The sequence below is a fragment of the Ictidomys tridecemlineatus genome, chromosome 10, assembly GCF_052094955.1.
Source record: "Ictidomys tridecemlineatus isolate mIctTri1 chromosome 10, mIctTri1.hap1, whole genome shotgun sequence".
NCBI classification, from domain to species: Eukaryota; Metazoa; Chordata; class Mammalia; order Rodentia; family Sciuridae; genus Ictidomys; species Ictidomys tridecemlineatus.
In genome coordinates, this window is record NC_135486.1 from 25519302 (window position 1) to 25542801 (window position 23500).

The 23500-nt window shown below is 33.4% G+C and overlaps 1 protein-coding gene across 6 annotated transcripts in view; it reads right to left on the minus strand.

The window, feature by feature from the left end:
• The window catches only part of Kcnt2 (potassium sodium-activated channel subfamily T member 2), a 360005-nt gene that overhangs the window by 103243 nt on the left and 233262 nt on the right, over positions 1–23500 (minus strand). For 4 of the 6 annotated variants that reach the window (XM_005335357.4, XM_078022514.1, XM_005335356.5 and 1 more), the window contains exon 15: positions 2637–2786. The exons of the other annotated variants lie outside the window; for them this stretch is intronic. In XM_005335357.4, coding sequence (XP_005335414.1) covers positions 2637–2786 — 150 coding nt within the window. The remainder of the gene's footprint in view (positions 1–2636; positions 2787–23500) is intronic. 6 annotated transcript variants of the gene reach the window in all.

Sequence of the window (23500 nt, forward strand, 5' to 3'; positions counted from 1 at the left end):
CCTACCAAAACCTCACAAGAAAAAGAAAGCTATAGAACAATATCCTTGAGAAACAGAGATGCAAAAATCTTCAATAAAATACTTCCAAACCAAATTCAACAGCATCTTCATATCATATGATATGATCAAGTCAGTTTCAGTTCAATGATGAGAACATGGTTCAACATACACAAATTAATAAACAATAGAGTACAGAAAGAGAATCAAGGATAAAAATCATATTAACAACTCAATCGATAAAGGAAAAGCCTTTGATAAAAATTCAACATTCCATCTTGATAAAAGCCTTGAATATATTAGAAGTAGAAGGATCATATCTCAACATAATAGGCTATCTATAAGGAAATGATAGCCAACATCATAATAAATAGGGAAACAGTAAAATCACTTCCTCTAAAATCATGAACAAGACAAGATTGTTCTGTCTCACCACTCTTACTGAACACAGTATTTGACATTTTAGCTAGAGCCAATAAGAGAGAAATAAAATGGATACAAATAGGAAAGGAGGAATTCAAATTAACTCTATCTGCAGATGACATGATTCTCTTTATAGAAACACTCAAAGATTCCATCAAAAGACTCTTAGAACTGATTTTAAAACCATCATTATTTAGCAGGATTCAAATACAACTAAAATCAATAGCATTTCTATAGACCTATTGAGTTCACTGATAAAGAAATCAGAAAAGCAATACAATTCACAATTCATACGAACCTGAAAATAAATTTTAACAATATCCAGGAATAAATTTAATGAAGGAGGTGAAAGACCTCTATAATGAAAATTATAAAACAAAGAAAAAAGAAACTAAAGAAAGCAATAGAAGATAGAAAGGCATCCCATGTTTGTGGCTTGGGAGAATCCAAACACTTTACAGATTCAGTATAATTCCCATCAAAATATTGATGATTTTCTTCACAGAACTAGATAAAATAATCCTAAAATTCATTTGAAATCACAAAAGTTTACAAATAGCTAAAGTCATCCTGAGCAAAAAGTCAATGCTATCGGCATCACAATACTTAATTTCAAAATATACTATAGAACCATAATAACAAAAACGTTATCATATTAGCCTAAAATAAAGGAAAAAAATGATAGAATAGGATACAGGAAACAGAAATAAATTTAGAAAGAGACATCTAACTAATTATCCACAAAGGTATCAATAACACACTGGAGAAAAGACAATCGAATAATACTGGAGAGACTGGATATTCACATGTAGAAGTTTAAAAATATTCTTCTGTCTTTCACACTGTACGAAAATTAACTTAAGTTGGGCCAAAGATCTCAATCTAAGATCTGAAAGTTTAAAACTTTAGGGGAAAACACTTTAAGATATGGTCATAGGCAACAATTTCCTGAATTGCTCAGGATATAAAATCGAGAGTTAACTTATGAGATTACATCAAATCAAAAAACATCTGTAAAGCAAGATAATTCAGTCAACAAATTCTATAGAATGAGAGAAAAAAAAACCTGCCAGTTATTCATCTTACAGAGGGTTAACTACAAGAACATATAAAGAACTCAAAAAAACAAAACCCAAAAGAACAAGTAATCCAGTTAAAAAGTGTGCAAATGAACTGAATAGGCACTTCTCCAAAAACAGAAGCACAAATGACCCATAAATATATGAAAAAAAAAATGCTCAACATCTTTAGTCAGTAGGAAAATGAAAATCAAAACTATTTTGGAAAGGGACCAGGGGTAGAAAGGAAACGAGGCAAATGGAAGTACTGAGGACTGATATGGAGCAAATTATATTTCATAAAAGTATGATTATGTTAAAATGAACCTTACTATGGAATATATCTAAAATGCACTTATGAAACATTAAAAAAATACTACACTGACATTGGATCTCATCCTAGTCAGAGTGGCTATTATCAAAAATACTAAAAATAACCAATTCTGGCAAGGACATGTCGAAAAGGGACTCTTACACTCTGTTGGTGAACATAGAAATTAGTAAACTTATTATGGAAAACAGAATGCAAATTCCTTAAGAAAATAAAAATAGAACTACCATATAATCCAGCTATAGCAGGCCTGCAAATTTATCTAAAGAAACTGAAGTCAGCATACAAAAGAGATAAATGTATACCTGCATTTATTATGTCACTATTCACAATAGCCAAAATATGAAATCAGCCTAAGGGCCCATAATCAGATGAATAGATAAAGAAAATATGGTGTATGTATGTGCAATGGCATACTACTGAGCCATAAACCATAATGAAGTCCTGTCATTTGCAGGATGAAATAAGAGAGCATTATCTTAAGCATAATAAGCCAGACAAAAAAGACAAATTATGCACGCTTTCTGTAACATGTGGAAAGTTCATAAATAAGTAGATAGATAAATAAACAAATATGACCCAGAAGTAGAAGTGGAAATGGACTATAAAAAGGAAGCAGGGAGAGGACAGAAGGCCAGAGAGGTTAGAGGGGAGAGTACACATGATCAAAGCATCACATATGCATGTATGCACGTATGGAATTGTCACAGTGAAACCCATCAATTTGTACAATTAATATGCATTAATAAACGTAAGTAATTTAAAAAATATAGTACTATTCCTTGATTGATGGATACTTAAGTTCCACTCTGGAAGCAAAAACATACTTTTTGTGTGCATGGAAAGAGGCATATGTAAAACTCTTTCCTTCGTATTCAGCAAAAAATGTACTTTCTTCCAAAACAATGTGGTAAACTTCATTCCCAGAGCATCTACCGTACATCTTCTGCCACTGTTCTGGCGATTGCTGGCCTTCTCTGCAACACAAACACACACACATACACACACACAAAGAGAAAAACAATGAATGTGGTTAAAAAAAAAAAAAAACACAGTTGTTGCTGTACAACTGTTTCCCAACTGGAAGAGCTGGCAAGCACAATGAAAAGAGATACTGCGAGGTTGCCTGGTCTCTAAGTGATGACATTACACATGATACTCTCTCCAAAAAAATCTGCAATTGGCACTATACATTCATATGCTTGAGAAATGATAGGTTTCTAGAAAGTGAGAGTTTTACAAGAGGCAGTTAATAAAAGCATTTACTCAGACCATAAATCAGTAGGATACAGCATTAGACTTTTAGTGTTTATGAATATGCTGTCATGTATCTTCCAACTATAATGTTTGTTTAATTATCTCATAAAGTGGCTAATTTTATTCCAGGATACTTGCTTGGCTCTTGCAGGTATTGATTTTACTTTCTATTTAAAATTAAAATTTTCAGTTTATCAATTAATTTTATTGAAAACATACTTAGAATAATTTCTGACTATAATATTGCAATGGCTTTCTTCCAATTTTATAGCAGTCAAGAATGTGATAAAAGAAAAAAGAGTCTCTGCAGTGGATTCAATGTTTGTGTCTCCCTCAAAACACATGTAATGTCTCCCTCAAAACACATGTAATGAAACATTAAATGTAGATGGCATCTGGAGTTGGATTTTTTGGGAGGTAACAGGGTTTTAAGAGTGTGCCCCTGGTCAATGGGATTAGTGGCATCATTAGTTCCAAAGAACTAATTAGCTATCTTTCACCATGTGAGAATACAAAAAGAAGTCAGAAGTGTACAGTTCAGAAGAGAGTCCTTATCAGAATCTGACTGCATTATTACAGGACATCAGACTTCTATGCTCTAGAACTATGAGAAATAAATTTCTTTTGTTTATAAACCATCCAGCCTCTGATAATATTTAATAGCATCCTGAATGGCTAAGTCATTCTCTGAAAAAGATTCCAGAAGTGTTTTTAAAAATAAATTTATCACAAAATACAATCTGTTTTGTTCTAGGTTGTTGTACATTGGACTACCTAAGTGGCTTTAGAAATTTTTTAAAAAATAGTACTATTCCTTGATTGGTGGATACTTAAAAATTCAATTTATGACAAATTTATAATAAATATACAAGTAGGATAGGGAAAGACTTATCAACCACTTCAAACTGTCAATCAATTAAAAGTATATATATTCAAGGTATGTTTCACTTGTGTTTAATTTCTTAGGAGTCAGAAGTGTGGGCCCTGGAATCTATTCGATTGATTTGTATTTAACTTTGCAAGTTTCAGTGAGCTATTTAACTTCTTAATGATTCTTTATCTCTTTAGTGAAAATGTGTCAGCCTTATTTTGTTACATAAAATAACACCAAAAAATTACTTAGGAGGTATTGAGATCATAAAAATCACTGTGTAAGTGTCAGCTGCCTTATTCTCCTCATTTCTCAATTTTGGAATCACTTTTGACATAGCTAGTCAACCTAATAAACAATATTGCACTTAAAACTTCGACATAGTTTTCCACAATGTTACTAGAATTTAGAAATATGAAAAAAAACAAGAAGTCACTTTTTACTATTGCTTTCATATAGCTAACTACTACATCCTAAAAATGATTAGCCCTGGTGGAGAAACTTTCCCTTTGGCAAACAAAAATAAAATTGTCTTGTTCTGTATCACAGTGCAATTGGAAAGATAGTTCTTGGCAAAGATAAAAACCCATCTTATGGTCTGGAAATGTAAGAGAAGATGTTGGTAATTCATGAGGATTTGTTTGAGATCCAAAAGGCAGCAAGGGGTCAACTAATTACAATGCAAGGGCACTTATTAAAAGCTATTCAAGACAATCATAAATCTAATTCCAGAAGCTGAAATGGGAACACCACATGGCAACTTGACAGAACAGAAAGGATAGGAGTCTGACAAGAACAAATCAGATGAATTTCTTAAATCTCTCACTTGTTGTCTTACTGTTATGCATGGGTGCTTTTTACTAAGCAATCCTAGTTTCTTAAGGATTTCTTATATATAACTTTCAGCTCCTTGGAAATATGCAAACTTTTTCTCTTTTAAGCTAGGATTATTTGCTTGAAAAATGTTCTACTCTAGCAATTCCATGTAACACTGAAGACTGTGTTCATTTTCTATTCATGAATTTCTACATAAAACATTTATTGAGTGATTGTGAAGTGCCAAAAAAGATTTTAGATTCAAATTATATAGCAGTTAAAAAATGCAAAAATCCTGTCTCACATGGATTTGCTAGTAGGGGAACACTAACAATAAATGAAAGAAATCAGTACATTGTTTTACGTGTCAGAAGTGATAATCATTGGGGAGAAAGAAAAATTAAAGCAAAGCAGGAACTTTAGAGGGAAGTTTAATGATGGTTTGAACCAAGTTAGTTTCTAGGTGCATTTTGAAGTTGAAACTGAAAGAATTTGTTGTTAGAAGAAAAAACATAACAACCTTAAGTACCTTTATCCATAGTCTATAAATAGATAAAAAAATTCATATAATAGTGAAAATGCAAATAGTGCTTACAAAACATCATGAATAAATCTTAAGTCTAAAAATATTCAGTATGAAGTGTCTACATTTTCACCAATGTGTTAACTATGTTCTAGAGAGGAGAAGTCAATACAGAATGTTAAGTACGTGAACATTTGTAATGATATTCTTATATCTTTTCAATTTTGAAATATTTTATGATAAATAAAAAATAAAAACTGTCAAAAAAGAAGAAAGCAGGATTGGTAGTGGTGATTTAAGCTTTTTATATGTCTATTTTTCAGAGTCACTTTATAATTTTCAAGGCAGTATTATATGCTCTGTCATACAAAGCCCTCTACCACTTGAAAATATTTTAGGAGCAAATTTTATTTAGGTAGAAAGTAATAATTTTTCTCTCTTCCTATGATTATGACTACTCTATCAAATTTCACTTTTCCATGGATCTACCGTGTAATTTAATTTATTGAATAATCTATTTTTAATTAACTGACTTAAAAGAATTTCTTTATCAAACACTGAATTCCTAAGTATATATGCCTCCATTGGGACTTTCTGGGCTGTCAAATTGATTTGCCTCTGTTCTTTTACTAATGTGAAACTAATTTAATTATGGTAACTATAAAATTTTAAATATATATATGATATTTCCATATCATAATAATTCTTTAAAATCTCCTTGCTAGTCTGGTTTTTCCATTTGTGCATATGAACTTAAAATAAGCTCATTTACTTCAAAAGTAATGTTATTTCCATGATTATTTGGATGGTCTTAACTTTATAAATCTGAGTGAAATTGACATCTCTAAGATATGAACACATAAGTTAATTTGCATGTTGATTGGTATTTCTGCCATAGCCTGTCATCCAGTGCCAATCCTCAGCAAAATATAAGTACCAGACCTTCTGAGTCCCATTGCTTATTCTGTTCTGTGGGATGTCCAGTGACCAGAACATTTTCTAGAACACAGCAAATGTTCGGAAATATTTGTTTAATGGAAGAATTTAATTCTCCTGGAAATCTATGAGATACAGATGCTCCTAGACTTATGATGGGATTATGTCCCAATTGACATCTTGTAAGGGGAAATACTATCAAGTCAAAAATGCATGTCAGACATCTAACCTAGCAAGAACATCATAGCTTAGCACTGTAGAGTACTAGCTGTTTTTCCTGATCATGAGGCTGGCTGGGAATTGTGTTTCTGGGGCACTGCCCAGCATCCTGAAACAGTGTCCAGAGATCACATATCAAAAGTATGGGGAAAGACTGACATTCAAAATGTGAAGTTTATTTCTACTGAATGCATATTTCTTTCACACCATCAGAAAGCTGAAAGTCCTAAGTTGAAACATTGTAAGTCAAGACTGCTTGTATATTTTATTATTATTCCCATTTCACAGATAAAGTAACTGGGGCTTAAGGGCTTCAATGACCTTGCCAGGAAGAGTAGATCAAAAAAATCAACTCAGTTACTCTGGCTAAACTATCTGAACTTTGTTCATAAACTTCAGTTCTGAGTAGTCCAATATTTTTTTCAGGATACTAAGAAATTAGAAATCAACTTTTTTTTTTCTAAATTTTTTTTTAGTAATGGAAGACATTTTAGGTCCTGTAGATTTTCAAAATACCTTCATTTATTCAATTTACGATTCTACCATAATTGGCCATTTAAAAATTGCTTTTTTGTATCTTGATAGATTTAATTCAAAATTTGTTTTTGAATAAAGGAAATAATTGCATAAATGAATAGGAAATATATTGTCAAAGTTCTTACACAAAGAATCCTTTAATTTTTTTTTTTTAAGCATCTGAAGCAGGGGTAACACAGAGGCCATAGCTGTTATCCTGGTATCCCAAAAGGCAAGGTGTTCTGCCTTTTTGGTATGTCCTAGGATTCCTTTGTCCTCCTATCTTTTCCCCCTTATCTTTCTACTTCCTGCAGTTAGTGACTAGGCCCAGGAATACTCAGTGGGAGAGCCAAAAGGTGAGAAACAGTTGGGCTGAAAGGGGAATGGCAGGATGGAGTAGCCAAAAACACATTAACAACCTTATAGCTCTGGTAGGGACAGGTTACCTTGGCAACAGGTTAGACAGGGGCAGGTTCTTGATAAGGGTGGTGGAAGGGCTCTGAAGGAATTGGCATTTCAGTCCCTCAGGGGACAGTATCCAACTTCTCAGACTCACTTAAAATTGGCCTCCTTGATCCAACCTGACTCGATTTACCTATCTACACTGACTGCCTGTCTAATCCTGTTTCATCCCTCCCTCTAATTTTAGGAACTTCTTATTATTATAAGAAGGGGCAATGATTTTTCTGGCTGCTTCACAGCTGAGAGGGGGCAGCATAAGGAGGAGAAAGCAGCTTTGGAGTTCCTTTTAGAAGTCAGGTTGGATATTCTACCACCCAGGTGTCTCTTGGACTCACCAATTTGCCTATCTCTTTCTATTATCAATTGTTAAACTTTTAAATCACTCCTAACTTACTTTCTTGCCTCCAAAACTCATTTTTACAAATGCATTTATGTTGGAGAAAGAAAGATGAGAAGATAAAGGTGTCCAAACATAAAAATGATAATATTTGAGGAGATGGAAAATTTCAAAACCTTACATCATTTGATGTTACTTTCCTATTGAAAATGTTTAAAAGGCTTCCTCTGAAATACAAGGTTGAACAGTTTTATCAATTTCCAAAGCCCTCCTGAATTACTCTATGACTGTCTTTGAGGTTTCACCAACTACTGTCATCTTTCTCTTACATGCTCCAGCCAAGCACAGTATTAACAAAATACTGTCATATATCCAGGTTTTATTCATAGTGCTGTTCCTGCTCTCTCCTATGGCCTACTCCTTCCTTGACCCTCAGCTTAATCACTCTTCCTCAGTTTTTCGGTAGTGTACTTATCTTTTCATAACACTGTAACACTGAATTGTATTAATTAATCCTTAATGTCTTGCTTACTGTGAAATAAGCTCCATTAAGAAAAGGATCATGTCTTGTTTACCACTTTTTTTTCCCAGATGTGCCATCCCTTCTAACACAGAGTAAGTGTTTAATAAATGTTTTGTTAAATGAACAAAGAATAAGCTAACATTGTTCTCCAAGTTCAATTACTAATGTGCTGCTTTTCCAATTATATATTTCCTTTCTCCTTAAGCAAAATAAATTCTTTTTAAGGTCTAAGAAATTACTTAACTTATGATGAATTTGTTATTAGAATTAAGAAAAAGAATTCAAGGAATTTCATAATTCTTAATGGACATGAAATGCACTTAATGTCATATGAATTGAATTTTATAATTAAGTAAAAATAGCAACAATAGAAACACAAAGCTTTAAGGAGCAAAAATGACAAAATAGAATGCTTAATTAAAATTATGAAAAGCCATCTAATGAAGATTTGTAATGGGTTTATACCAAATGAACATGTAGGGAAAATGTCCTGTATTTACTTACTTGTCTTAACCTCAAAGAGTACTTCAACTTGTAAAACAGCATAATCTTGTTTCCTTTGCGCACTTTAAGGCTGCTCTACTATATCAACTAAAAACTGAATCATAAAATATATTTCCTAGTCAGGTTTATGTTCACTTTTATTTTCAAATAATTGCCAGCTACAGCTGTTGTAAAAACGTTAGTAGAAAAATAAAGAAAAAAGAACAGAAATATAAAAGTGAAATATTCTATTGAGAAAATACAGCATAGGCAGTGTTTGATATTTGAAGGAAACCCGTAGGTCTCTATTCCCTAGAATAAAAGCATGTGCAGAATTCAGGTACCCAGTACCTTAGTCATGAGAATACTGGGAAAACTGATGGGGGCGTCTAGAAGGAAAAGAAGTTTTATCTGTTATCCTCTGCATTTTAACCCTAAACCAAAATGTCTTAGTGTGAATAAAAAAAAAAAAAAAAACTGGAAAGAAGTAAATTGTAAGAAAATTGATTAGGAAAAAGGAGAAAAAAAATGTCTAGTGAAGTAAATTGCAAACTCCTTTCAGGACAATGGCCTTGAGCCATGGAATTTCAAATCTCCCAGGCTCATTTCTTTGAAATCATGTTCAAGTTTCATTCAAATTAAACCCCAAACCTCCCAGTTTGTAGCTCCAATCTTACAAATGCAGGCTTGTTTTTCTTGGGCTGTTCCTGTACTGTGGATTAGTTAACTAACTGGCCATCGATATATTCTATGAGAAAGTTTACCAAACCCTGGCAATCTTGCAGAGACGTGAAAATACTTGCAGGGGGCAAGATAATATACTATCAGTGGTAACCACTCTTTCAACTTACTTGCTATTGAGACACACCATGATTATTAGTTTCCTAAGTCTCTTCACTTTGTGGAATGTACAGGAAAGAAGAAATTTAGCTCAAACTTTTTAAAGTTATCAGCTGTGCTTTGGGATACACATGATGTGGATGTAGCTGCTGGACAAGTCTCTCTGCTTCTGACATGCCACCTCTGCCTTTCCTTTCCACATGTTCCAATAGAGAACTACCCAAGCAGCTATGTAACCAGCAAAGAGACACTAGCTCCCATGTCCAGCAGATATTCTATTCCACAGGAGTAATAAGTAGATCACTAGCACCTCAGTTCACCAGGCTGAGGAAAGCACTTGCCCTCCTCTGTTGGCCACTCTTTCTGATTATCTTTTTATAGAAGGGTAGGAAGATCAGAAAACAAAATGAGATACTTTATTCTTCTTTGTCCTCATTTATAAGTTGTAATCACCAAATCTGGGACAATATGAAAGTCCCTCTCAACATAGTAAGTATTCATTTTTAAAAAGTAGTTGTTCTATTCTGTTTATCATTCCCAAGTTAGAGATATTATTTGTTCCAGACAACTTTTGGATTGTGTATAAATCAATTCTGACAACTGATTTTTCTTTTAAACACAAGCTGCACATTTCTCATTAATCCATAATTATACCTCCAAGGCAAAAGGGTATTTATTGCCAGAGAGCAAATTAACTCACATTCCAATCTTGCACTTCAATATGATCAACCAAGCGGAAAAAGGGCTTTTAGCTACTGAGTACTTGGGTCTGCTCTCTGCAAAAATGCATTTTAGTATAGACCTTTGAATTCAATACAAGACCCTTACATATTTTTGTTTTAAACGTTTTTCCAATTTGAATTTTCCTAAAGAGAGAAATAAAGGAATTAACTGGAATTTCCTGTTACAGATATGTTGAAGCCATATAATATTGTATACTCTGTTCCTCTATCAAGGATATACTGAATTATTCTGCTCAGTGATGTGTATTTTTAAAAAACAGTATAAAACTTCATTCTATGGACAACTTATGTTTTTCAAGCTAGATGTTTTTGTGAAATTCACATTAATAAATGGTAGACAGTAAAATTGATTGTTCCTTCTATGTTTTCGTTACAAATATAAAGAATTCTGTCACACTAATGGTAAACTAAAGAGCCGCCTTAATGTTTTCAAGCACTTAATGTTTACAAGCCTGCAAGCTGTACAATGTAATCATTAGTGGGAATCCACCTCTTTCACAATATTATAAGTGCTGTTTTAAACGCCTCTGGATTCTAATTGCTCAGGTTACTTTTCTAGTACATTTTGTTCTCTTCAGTCCTAACTACAGTAGTTCAACACATGATCAATAATCAGTTTCAGATTCATCAAAATTGACATGGATTGTCATACTACTTGCTATTATATACTCATTTTTGCCATCAAGTGAAATTATTTTCACATCAGTGGAAAAAAAGAGATATATTTGATATAAAATTCATTTTTTAGTAAGTACTAAAATACATATAAGTGTGAAAAACTTGGACTTAGGAAAAGGATGCCATTTAAATTTTATTTGAAGAAAGAAAGTGACATAAAAAATCTTTTTTATTGACAGTACAGACTATGTCTTTATTAATTATAATTTATGGTATATAGGGTGAACAAAAGCTTCCAAAACAAGTAAGGTTACAAAATAAACAGTTATCATAACTTCATAGGAACACTTATTCCTCCTAGTCTGCAGATAAAATGGACTCTACAGATGTAGGGTTATCTTTCTAAAAAGGAAAACACTGGAGAACTCTAGATAGAAGTAATATAACCCAAGATTCACATACCTCAGTCTACTAGGAAACTGCTTATGCCTTTCTGTTCTTGAATAGCAACTTTATGTTATCAGACATCAAAACAGAAACCTGAGTTCTAAGATTAAAAATTGCACCTACAATATAGAAGGTGATAATCAATTTTCTACCACTAGATGGAACTGGAAACCTGTTTGCCATTCTAAGGATAAGGAATACTGCTGTTGAAAGTGGAAAGAATAGAGAAATGCTATATAGTTTTCAAAAATTACTGAGAGTGAACATAGGCAATGAACACCCTTTGAAAGAGAGCTACTTCAATAAGAAATGAAAAAGAGCTTAAAAGTCAGATTTGAAAGGTGGATTGCACAATGAAGGTGGCCAAAATTCACTGACCTTGAAATTGATTTCTCCTTCAATAACTTCAATAGGAGTTTTGGTAGAGCTCCTTTAATTCCTATTAAGTATTGCCAAAAATAATCTTAAAGCTCTGCTAAGAGTTTTCATCTACTTTTTATACTGCCAGGTGAAAAAAAGAAATTAACTTGTCATAATGAAACAGCACTTTCAGCTCTTTAGTTCCATTATTAAGTCATATCTCACTGATTTTAGACTATTCCATTTTAGCATTAATAAAAATTTATAGCCAGAATGTGTCTTCCCTCTGGCTCTCAGAGCACAGCCCACCTTCTTGCTTACTAAATGCCATATGCTTAGCTTCTGTTCAAGTGCTTCCTGCCCTGTGCATTGACATTACATCACTATACCAGTCCCTTCAGTTTAGAACATGAAACATGTGCCAGAAGAGTTACAGTCCAAAATTTAAATGCATAAGGATATAGGAGTTTTGGAAGCTCTTATTGTTGCTATTTATGTTTTATTATTTGCCTTTCTTTGCTCTTTTAAAACTAATTAGATCTCAGGAGATTTTGCTATACTTTGCTGTTGTCATTTGATTTATTTTCAAAGCACAAAATCTCGTACCACCACAACTAAAATATAGTTTTACTAATAAAATAAATTATGGGAAACTTGGAATACTTTCCAAATCCTTATGTAAGCCATGTTGAAAATTGTGTGCTGCCCTGCAATATCACAAACCCAATCAAGAGTCTCTTTATGAGTCTTGGTCTGATTTCTCAAACTCTTTACCATACCTTATACTGTATGAATGCATGTGATTATTGTTTATGGAATGTATGAATAAATGAATGACCAAACCATAGCATTATGTTAACAATTAAATATTTTTTAGCATTTTACCTCATTCATAGTGTAAAGCTTAAGCAAAAAATTAAAAACACATCCTTCCAAATCCTGAGCTTAATTGAAGGACTTTTAAGGTGTCTCCTATTCATATTCTTAAATTATATTATCCTACCATTGAACTATATCTATTGATCTCTTCTATGAAATATGAAAGAATCATCTCAGAATGGATTTGCCCAAGGCAGCTCATATAATCATACAGATATTTTAAATTCTCTTCTGCAGTGCACTTGAACTTTTATATGTGCAGAGTAAGTATAGTAAGGTAAAAAGAGAGCCATGTCAGATATTCATACTTGTGGTTAGCCGGTTGTTAACATATCCACTGAGTGGCAGATTCAAAAACAAAACAAATGCTCAAAAGATAATAATGTGCACGCCATGTCGGTAGCCAAATCAAACCAATCTACCAGCAGAAATTGACTCACAAGTTGTTAGTTTGTAAATTAATATCTATGAGTTACTTTTTAATACAACATACTTAACCATCTCTAGACACAGACTCAATTTTCTATTTTGTAAGCTTAGGAATAGATACACAATTCCTTTCCAAATCTTATGTCAACTTTTACTTCCAAATTAATTACTATAGTTATTTTTACATTGTTAAAGTTGAATTACTGGTAGTTTGCTTACTAGCTATAAATAAGTCTATGCCTTTCGATTAAAAGTAGAAAACTTGTGAGCAGTGATTACATTATCATGACTACTACAATGGAATTCACTGCAGAGTAAAATGGAATGTTATAAATATATGAGCTTAACTACCAGTTCCCTGAGCTGCACCAGAGAGAATGTTCAAATAATTTTTCATTTGTTTTATCACAGATTTTAGTTTTCTTGCAGTTTGTTGTTGCCCCCCCCCACCGGCCCCGGACCCCATTTTGGAAAGGGAAATGTACATCTTGTTCTACTTTTGATTTATTCCAGTCTCCTGTTGAGATTCCATGCCTGACTTTTCTAATTTGGACCAACCCCTTCTCAATGGTAACTTTTAGGAATCATTGCTCCTAGCTGTGGTGCTGATATGTGACCTGGTTTCTACTAATTAGACACAAATGTAGGAATTTATTTGGGGAGTGAGCTAAATGAGGAAACAAGGCAAGGGAGCACCAGTTTTGTTTCAGGAGATGTTTCAGAGGAAGAAGGGTTTGGGGGTTTGAAGAGGCCCAAACTCCGTTTTCTAATGAGTTGTTTGTTGCAGCATTGGGAATTGTTTAAACAAGTTCAGCCTAGACAGAGGCTAACTTTCTTGTTCTCCCAGTGACTCTGTGGGCCATCCATAACTTTTTATGAATGTTTGTTCTTAAAACTAGCAAAATGCATAGACTTGTCTGCACTATAAGAACTCTAACCAACACAGACATTTTTTCCCCTCTTTCTCTAAGTTTGAAGAAATTTTTCTTCATCATCAATTTTTCCTTTGTAATTTGGTAATGCTATGTCTCTATCTAATGAATGTTTCATTTATTATGACCTCACAGACAGGAGACCCTGTCAGGTTAAAGACTTCAATTTCCCTTCTTGTCTTAGAATTTCACACACACCCCATTTCCTTCCATTTTTTCTTTCTGGAACTTCCACTCTATCTGGTATTATCACTGCTGGATGAATCTCCTGGGCTTCTAATCCTTTTCCTTATATATTCCATCTCTGCATTTTTATGTGAAATCTCAACTATAAGATTATGTTTCAACACTTTTATTAGATTTTTTAAATTTCAGCACTTTTGTAATTTCAGTAAGCCTTTCCTTATATTTTTCCACCATGACTCTTTTTATTTTTTACTCTAACAATAATAATTATGCTAATTTTAAGCTATTTTTGTTTTCAGGTTTATGTGGTAAGGCCCCTTTTATTCCCTCAAAATTTAGAAAATGCAGTTGTTCTACAAACATATAAACAGAAATTGTAGTTAATTTTGTACAAATTAAAAACCAAATGAACTGAATGTATCTATAGCATTTTGTCCTTTTAACAACCACTGCAATCCTTCTATAAGTCCTTCAATATTTTCTAAAGCTATTACCTATATGTCTCTACTTTTGAAATATACCTTTTTTAATGTATTTTTGTCCTCATTTACTGAAATTCTCTTGGTTTCCAAAATGATATATTTGCTTCTCCTTTCAAATGATATAGTCTTTACTTTCTAAAGAAACTCTTTACTAGTGAATATAAAAGACCAAATCTTCCCTATGAAACCCAAACCATTCCATTTTAACTAGAAGTAGTAGCTTTCCTTTGAATTGGATATATACCCCTTATTTCATTCTGCATGATGACTTTTAGCAATTAACAAGAGTCACATGTACAAATTCTGACTACAAGATCTAGGAATATTAAATGGATCCTGTTCTTCCTTAATATAATTTGTTAAATGGCAGGTTTCACCTTAGAGTAAGTGAGAAGGGATTGGTCTGTTTAGTATGGGGCTTCCAATCTGATTACAGAGAGTTGAACCTTAACTCCAAATTATCTGCTAGTGTATACTTCATGTTTAAAAATTTCTGTTAGAAAAATTTTAATTTTTTCCAGTAATAAATTCCTGACTAGCTATGAATATCAGGAAGTGGTACTGTAGATAATGGAGGTGTGAAAACTCCTTGTTCTGCATTCAGAATTTTAATTAATCCTTGCTCTCTTTTTGTAGAAATCTTGCACCCCAGAGTCCTAGTGGAGGCTGGTGTTTGTCCTAGTGTATCACCTCCTAAGCATATTCTGGGATAGAGGTTTTGCCAGAAATTTTTTATTTACTTTTCACCTCTCAGAAATTCATTGAAATCTCCCATGGCTTTCACTTATTTTTCACTGATGAAAGCTTATGATTCTTTATTTCTTTGTGATTATTTCAATGGAGTCTCATGAGGGAAAGCAGATATATGTATGTGGGTCATAAAATACTTTGAATTACAAGCTTCAAAGAATCCTCTTTAGTGTACTTTTTACTTCCTTTAACTCTTAATTGAATATCTACATTGTGGAAAGTACTACGGAATGCATAAAATGTACCAGACACATTTTCTACCTTAAATTAAATTACAATACAAATACAATTACAAAAAATAAATAAATACATGAAATATAACAACACATACCCTGGTAGAATCTAATAAAATTCTATGCAAGTTCCTATAAGGAAGAAATCACATTAAATTGGGGAGTTTAAAAAAAAATGTTCATGAAGAGCTAGATTTTTTGACTTAACAAAATCTTCTAAGAAAGTAGAAGAAATGAATTCAAGGCAGAGGGAACCACATTTTAAAAAGAAGTCGAAGGCGGAAACTACGAAGTATATTTAGGATCATGTTATTTGGAGAGCATGCTATATATAAGAGAATCACAGGAGATAAGGATACAAAAATAAGTTAGTACTACAGCATTGTGAGCCTTAAAAAAATAAAACGGAAGTATTTAGATCTAATTTGATAGTGAGTGCTGAGCTATTAAAGGCTGTCCTAGCAGAAGACTGCCAGGCCAGAGCAGTAAACAGATTACTCAAAATGTGTTTAATAGAAAACCCTTCTACCTGAACCTTTCTGGTAGAAGGGTTTTCCATTAAATGAGCTTAGGAAAGTATTTCTTAGGTAGTCACACTGATTTTTAAGAAACACATAATAAAATTCATTTCTATGCAGACTCTCAGACAATGTTGAAATATAAAAATAAGAGTAAATTGAAGACAGGTACTATTCATTCCCTCTCTTATAACTACCTTCATTCAGGTCTCCATCTTGTAGTACTTTTTTGATTTGTTTGTGGTTTTGATTTTTTTGCCATGGAAGAAATGGAGAAAGAACCACCAGGAATGTTGGGACAATATCATTTCTTTTAATGTCCCTGATAAAAGAAGCAGGCATCTATAGAATCAGCTGAAGTGTTTACATGGTGAAATCAAGAACAATTTGTAGAATAAGGTATCCTAGTAGAACCCATGGTATCTCCCAGCTCCACAGTGTTATGGGCTGAATTGGGTTCACCTGTGATTCTTATGTGGCAACTCTAACCCTCAGAATGTGACTGTATTTGGAGATACAGCCTGTAAGGAGATAGTTAAGTCAAAATTGGACTATCAAAGTGAACCTTGATCAAATCTGACATGTATCCTCATAAATGGAGGAAATTTGGCCACACAAAAGACATCAGGGAATGTGGTTGCATAGAGAAAGCACCATGTGAAGACACAGGAAGAATTCAACCATCCACAAGCCAAGGAGAAGGTCTCAGGAGAAACCTAACAGGACTGCTAACTTCCAGAACTGTAAGAAAATAAATTTCCGTTGATTAAGCTTCCCAGTTAGTGGTATTATTGTCTGATATACATAACACACAAATACTATAGCCAAGAAAATCCATGAAATTTAGAGAAGAGTAGGTGAGGTAAAAAAGTTTTAGAAGGACAAGTGTGAACAATTGTGTAGTTTCTTTCTCTTTTCTTTTTCTTTTTTTGGCAGTACTGGGGATTGAATCTGGGGCCTCGAACATGAGGCAAGTGCTTTGCCACTGAACCACATCCTCAGCAACTGTGTAGATTATTGACACAGTGAAAGTCACACCACTTGGTAAAAGAGATGGAAAGGCATGGAATGGAAATATGAAAAAGGCCTTTTCATGTTATTTAGGAATCTGAGCAGCAGGAAGTTCCAACGTTCCTTCCCAAGATATAGCTTGCTGAATAGCAGCCTAGGTTTAGGTATGAAGCAGGATAAAGAACCAATTGATGCAGACAGTCATCATAGAACCCACCCCCTACATACACACACCAATACACACAGAGAGAAGAACATGATGAATCTGTCATAGTAGGTGTCTATATTTCCCTGGCTAATATATGAGCCCCAGGGTTCACCTTATGGAGCTCAAGGAGACACAGGATGATGTAAATGAACAGCCTGTTGGGGGTGCCTAAGAGGCTGATGGATCTCACTAGGTTCATTCAAAAGAAAACTCTGATGATTCCCCTCAGAACAACCAGTGCAGATGGTGGGTACAAGGCTCACTTGGAAGCTGGCTACAAAAGACATCAGCTGTTGTAGCCAGTTGAGTAGCTTACAGCTACACTCTCTAAGAAGTATATGAGAACATAAGGAAGCAGGGAGCCATTATGCAGCCAGACACATCCTTTGATAAAGGATATCTGTCCACCTTGATGCTTTCAGAAGGTCATGAGTATGGGACACTAGGGGTGGGAAGATGATGTGGGGTTTGGAAAAGCCTGTTAATAATTTTAAATATGATGCAAACCACTGAAAAGCACACAAAAATCTATTAATGGAGTCAGAGGTTCAGATTTTTAAAAGTTATATCAAACAGAGTTCATGTTTTATACACCAAGTGACAATTACTGACCTAGAGCTATCAAACATATTAAAACTTTAAATTGTGTGTGTCTGTGTTTCACTCTAAGGAGAAATCAAAGTGCCTCTCGTCTTTGCTGGTACTCTATTTTATCCACCTACAGAAGGAGGGTGACTGAACTAGATTTGCCAGATTACAAAATATAGTCCTCTGTCACAGTTTTTGAGTGTGAAACTTCCAAGGGAGCTAAAGATAGCTCATTTGAGCATGCTCTCCCACCCGTTTTTTTCTTTTCCTTTCTGGCAGTCAGGGTGGTAATTATAATCCCTATTACTTTTGAGAAACTTTCTCTTCCACCCACATGACAGCTGATTCCCTGGGCCCTCTGTGATGAGCTCAGGACTAAAAGCAGAGAAAAATCTCCCTCTTTTTCTCTCTGTACCTCCTTCCTTCCTTCCCTCCCCAGTGATTTTTCTTGGTCCTTTTTCTGGTGCTGGAAGACACTGGGTTTTCCTTTTCTTTCATCACAGTGTTTAAAACCAGAGACCATGGAACACAAATTTGGCAATTGTATGAAATAACAGAACCATAATTTATGTTAGGTTATGTTAGTGTTAGGTTATAATAGCAAGAGGTACTCATGGCTAATTTCATGTGAAGTCACTGACCTACCAATCTGGAAAGCACTAGGGGCTTCTGCCAAGTGCAGCCCAGATCCATCAAGTGCAGACTAAGATGTGGGTTCCAGGCTGTGTGCTTCAGCACAGTGACCTGTTGCCTTTGTTTTACCTTTGTCTTTGGTTTCTCTTTGTCTTCCAGTCACAATACTATCTAAAAGGATTTAAAACTTCCTCAAATTAAGCTGAGTAAAATGTTGAAAAACAAAATTGTAAACTCCCTTGCTCATCTTTTGCTCCCTTGATGTTGAAGAGCATCAATCATATTATAGAAGCATCCGATATAGGTGCACCTGATGTTTCCTTATGAATAGAAAGGTCAGCAGGAACACAAAAGAAGCTACCCGGTGTCTTTTGTGTATCATGGGAAAGGTAATGTGAGTGACATGTCTTTTATTTACAATACTTGCCTTGATTCCTTGTTTGAGGTGGTATTTGTCAGGTTTCTCTCCTATAAAGTTAGAAAATTTGCCTTTATAGAAAATAAATATCTTGGAAAATTATGTCAAAGTCACACAATTATTCTGGCTTTCCTTAAACTTCCACCCACTAATATTAGTACACACTGGGGAAATCCCAATAATTACCATAGTGTTTGCTTAATTTTTTTCTTCTTCATTTTTTAAATTTGGAATTCATCAGTAAAAAAGAGTTATCCCTTTTCTCCCCTTTATTTGTGATGTTGTTTACCACAATGGAATCCTGGATATTTATTTTATTTTATGGGTTGAAATCTAATATTCTCATTACTTGTTCTGTAGCTCAAATTATTCCATTTTAGCCCATTAGGAACTCCTTTAGCTTGGTTCTTGTGTCAATTTGGCAAGATCCACACTATTCTGAGAAATTCCTTATTTTTGTAAATTGTGCTGCTATAAGCATTGATGTGGCTGTGTCCTTGTAGTATGGTGTTTTTAAGTCCTTTGGAAACTGTGGAACCAACCTAGATGCCCTTCAGTATATGAATGGATTAAAAAATGTGGCATATATACAAAATGGAATATTACTCAGCAATAAAAGAGAATAAAATCATGGCATTTGCAGGTAAATGGATAGAGCTGGAGAAGATAATGCTAAGTGAAGTTAGCCAATCCCCCAAAAACAAATGCCGAATGTTTTCTCTGATATAAGGTGACTGACTTATGTGGGGTAGGGAGGGGAACATGGGAGGAACAGAGGAACTCTAGGTAGGGCAGAGGGGTGGGAAGGAAAGGGAGGAGGGTCTGGAGTTAGCAATGATGGTGGAATGTGATGGACATTATTATCCAAAATACATGTATGAAGACATGCATTGGTGTGAACATACTTTATATACAAACAGCAAGATGAAAAACTGTGCTCTATATGTGTAATAAGAATTGTAATGCATTCCACTGTCATGTATTAAAAAAGAAAATCAATTAAAAAGAAAAAAAAAGAAATTCATTGTTTTTTGGAATTATGAGATTTTCCAGCCTACTGTTATATTTTGCTTGCACCAGTCTTGCAATCCACAAACTTTCCAAAGAGCCCTGCTTCCTTTTATTGGAGACTGATATTTAGTCATCAATTTCTGATCATTAAGTGTGTTCCTTGTTAGTGGGATGTCATTGTTTCTAGGCTTCCTCAGAAACACAGCAGGGAATTCCATGTAATATATTATACTAGATGCACACAGACACAGGACTATATTAATGTTTCTATTTTGTTATATGCATTAAAATCATAGGTTTATACTGACTACAGTATTATCCACAAACTGTCAAAGTTTTGGAGAAGGCTAAGAGATAAATAACTGAATAAAGCACAGGTTGTTGGATAAGATTCTGGAACAGAAATTATATATATTAATAGAGAAACCTTAGAAATTCAAATAAGATCAACAATTTAGTCAATAGCATTACACCAATGTTACGTCTTCTTTTGTTAATTGCACTATGATTATAAAAGGTAACAATATTGGAAGCTATAAGGAAAGGGTATGTTGCATCTATCTATATTATTCTTGTAACTTTCTTTTATAAGTCTAATTCAAATAAAATGTTAAAAAATAAAGACAGAGTTTGGTACAGTATTTCCCAATCTTCCTTGAGTTTTTTATTTTCCAGGACAAGTATCAACACCCACCCAAAATTGTTAATTCTACCATGGAACACAAATTTGGCAACTGTATGAAATAACAGAACCATAATTTATATACCACACAAAAAATTAATTATGCTGCATTTGGCTTAATGTGTCTCTACTGTGCTTGCAGATTTTGCAAAACCATTATGCAATCTTTGGTAAAATAATTATTTGAGAAAGCCTAAAATTCACTTTAGTTTAAGTACTCAGGATAGAAAGTTGAACAGAATCATTTCTTTAACTTTACAAATGCTTTGCATTTGGTTAGAAGTATAGTAAAACTTTTAAAACTAAAGAAAAACCCATGAATTTCTCATTTTTTTCTTCCATTTTTAACATACCAATTACTTTGAAAATAATGAGTGGAATTTAATAGTTACTGTTATTCATTAAATTTCTTTTTGCAAAGAACATTGCAGAAATACCCAAATCTGCTGTTTGATCCCATTGATGAAAATAACATTCTTGCCCAGTAAGTTAATATAGGGCTTCTTTTGAAATAACCACCCCTGAGAAACATATTTACAAAATTACAACTTCTTAAAATCGCTTCTGGTAAAATAAAAGAGCCACTTTGTTTACCTTTACTTTAGTATATATTTGTGAAATGTAATATTTTTCCCTATCTTTTTATTCATTGAAAATACCTAAGATATACATTAGTATTAATAGCAGCTTATTAGTATTTGAAACATTCCTTTGTTTTTGTTCTTATAAATCAAAATAAAAAATTTTCAGCAAACAATGTACTAATGACTTATCATTCTCTTAATATATTATTTGCTTACATCTATACAAGTTAACCACTAATCTTTTACCTATTTTCAACATTTCAACTAATGTTTTATCACTTAAGTTCCTTTAAATAACTTGTGCTTTCTTAAATTCTTATTGTAATTCATGTTCTCCACTCATATGTTTGAAAGGTTGCTCTAAGCATATCTTTTAAGAATTTTATAGGTCTTATAACTCAACTTGAGAATAAAAAGCTCCAATTAGGCAGGTACATAAGACATCTTTTTCAAAACTTATTTAATCCTAATTCCTGTAATATTAAGTCAGTGACTTAAAGACTGGCCATGGTGAAAATATATGTCATTACCATTATTACTTGGGAACATTCAGATATCTACATTCTCATTAAAGTCATTGTTCAAAGAACAGCCAATGATGTAGCTAACATTTACTTTCATATGATCATGATAATTGCCATACTTTGGTTAAGCCCATAACTATTCTGATTTAGATGTAATATACACACGTGTGAGACATAGGATTTTTTTTTCACTCATCATAAATCAACATCCGGGTCTGGGTTTCCCAGTTTGTTTTTAAAGCATCTCTTCTGCCTCCTTCCACATTCTCAAATTTGACAACAAATTGGACAACTAGTTTTGATGCATATTAGAGATTCATAAAGCCAATGACAGAACTAAAGACTACCTACTATGTTGAGGCATGGCTACATCATCCTCAGGAAATCTCTCATTTGACTTCATCCAGTTTTGTGACTTAAATTTGTTATTCCTATGCTGATGGGAGCCAAATTTATGTCTTTATTTATATCTTCAGTGTAGACTTCCCCTTTACTTCCAGCCTATATACTGTTCAAAATTGGAGGAGTGTAATAAAATATCTGAAATTTAACTCATCCAAGATAAAAAAAAAAGTTCACTGTGGTCATCTGTATTATGGTATTTTATTTTGGTTGCTCAGTTCAAATATGCCATTCTCCTACATCCTTTTCTTTTTGGTCTGCTTCCTATATTCAATAAGTCAACAAAGGTGGAAAATACTGTTAAAAATACATCTAAAATCATTGCTTGGCATGTTGCTTCCTTTCACATCTCAGCTTTTACTATCTATCTCTTCTCTATTCTGTTAACAGCTACACTGAACTTCTTCCTGCTCCTCAAATTAACACATGTGCTTTCCTGCGTCTCAAGAGTTTTGCTTTTACTTCTACCTGGAAGAATCATATGACAGTTACCTACAAGGTCACTACTTTAATTTGGTCAAACCATTGATCAAATATACCTGAGGAGTTGAAATATGACTAGATCATTTAAAGGGGACCTACTGTCACATTCTTAAACTCCACCATTTCATTTCTTTATTTTCCCTATAGCACTATGGCCTTCTGAAACATTGTATGTGTTTTACTTATTTATTTTGGTATATTATCTGTCTCATTAATTATAATGAAAGTTCCTTGAGAGGAGGAATATATATTTTTTTCTGGTGTACTCCTTATTGTATGTAAAACACCTGGCATGATGCTGTTGCATAGTAGACATTCAATGAGCAATGGCAAAATGAACACAAAAAGTAATGGAGTAGCTAAAAATTATTATCTCAATGTTCCATAAAAGTTACTGAGAGTCAAACAGAACATGTAATTGCTCAATATTAGTTGGGTTTAGCATTTAGTGAGTCAACCATTTCTGTCTGCCAAAATTGTTGTTCTTTCCTCTTTGCCACATTTCCTCCCTAAGTTTATGAGTTACATTTGCAGCATGAACACTAAAAAAACAGGAATTTAATTTGTGATTAGGACATGTGGTTTCCAAAGAGTCTGACTTTAATTTTTGCTTTAATGACAGAAGTTTCTGAATGGTAAATTTTATAATAATAATATACCTGGTTTGGGTTTTAAAAGGTAACATATTAAAAGTTCAGGTAAAGGAGTATGAAAAGTAATTATAATAGAAAAGCTATAATACAAATATGATTAATTTTTAAAATTTTAATAGTGCCAATTTGTGTCA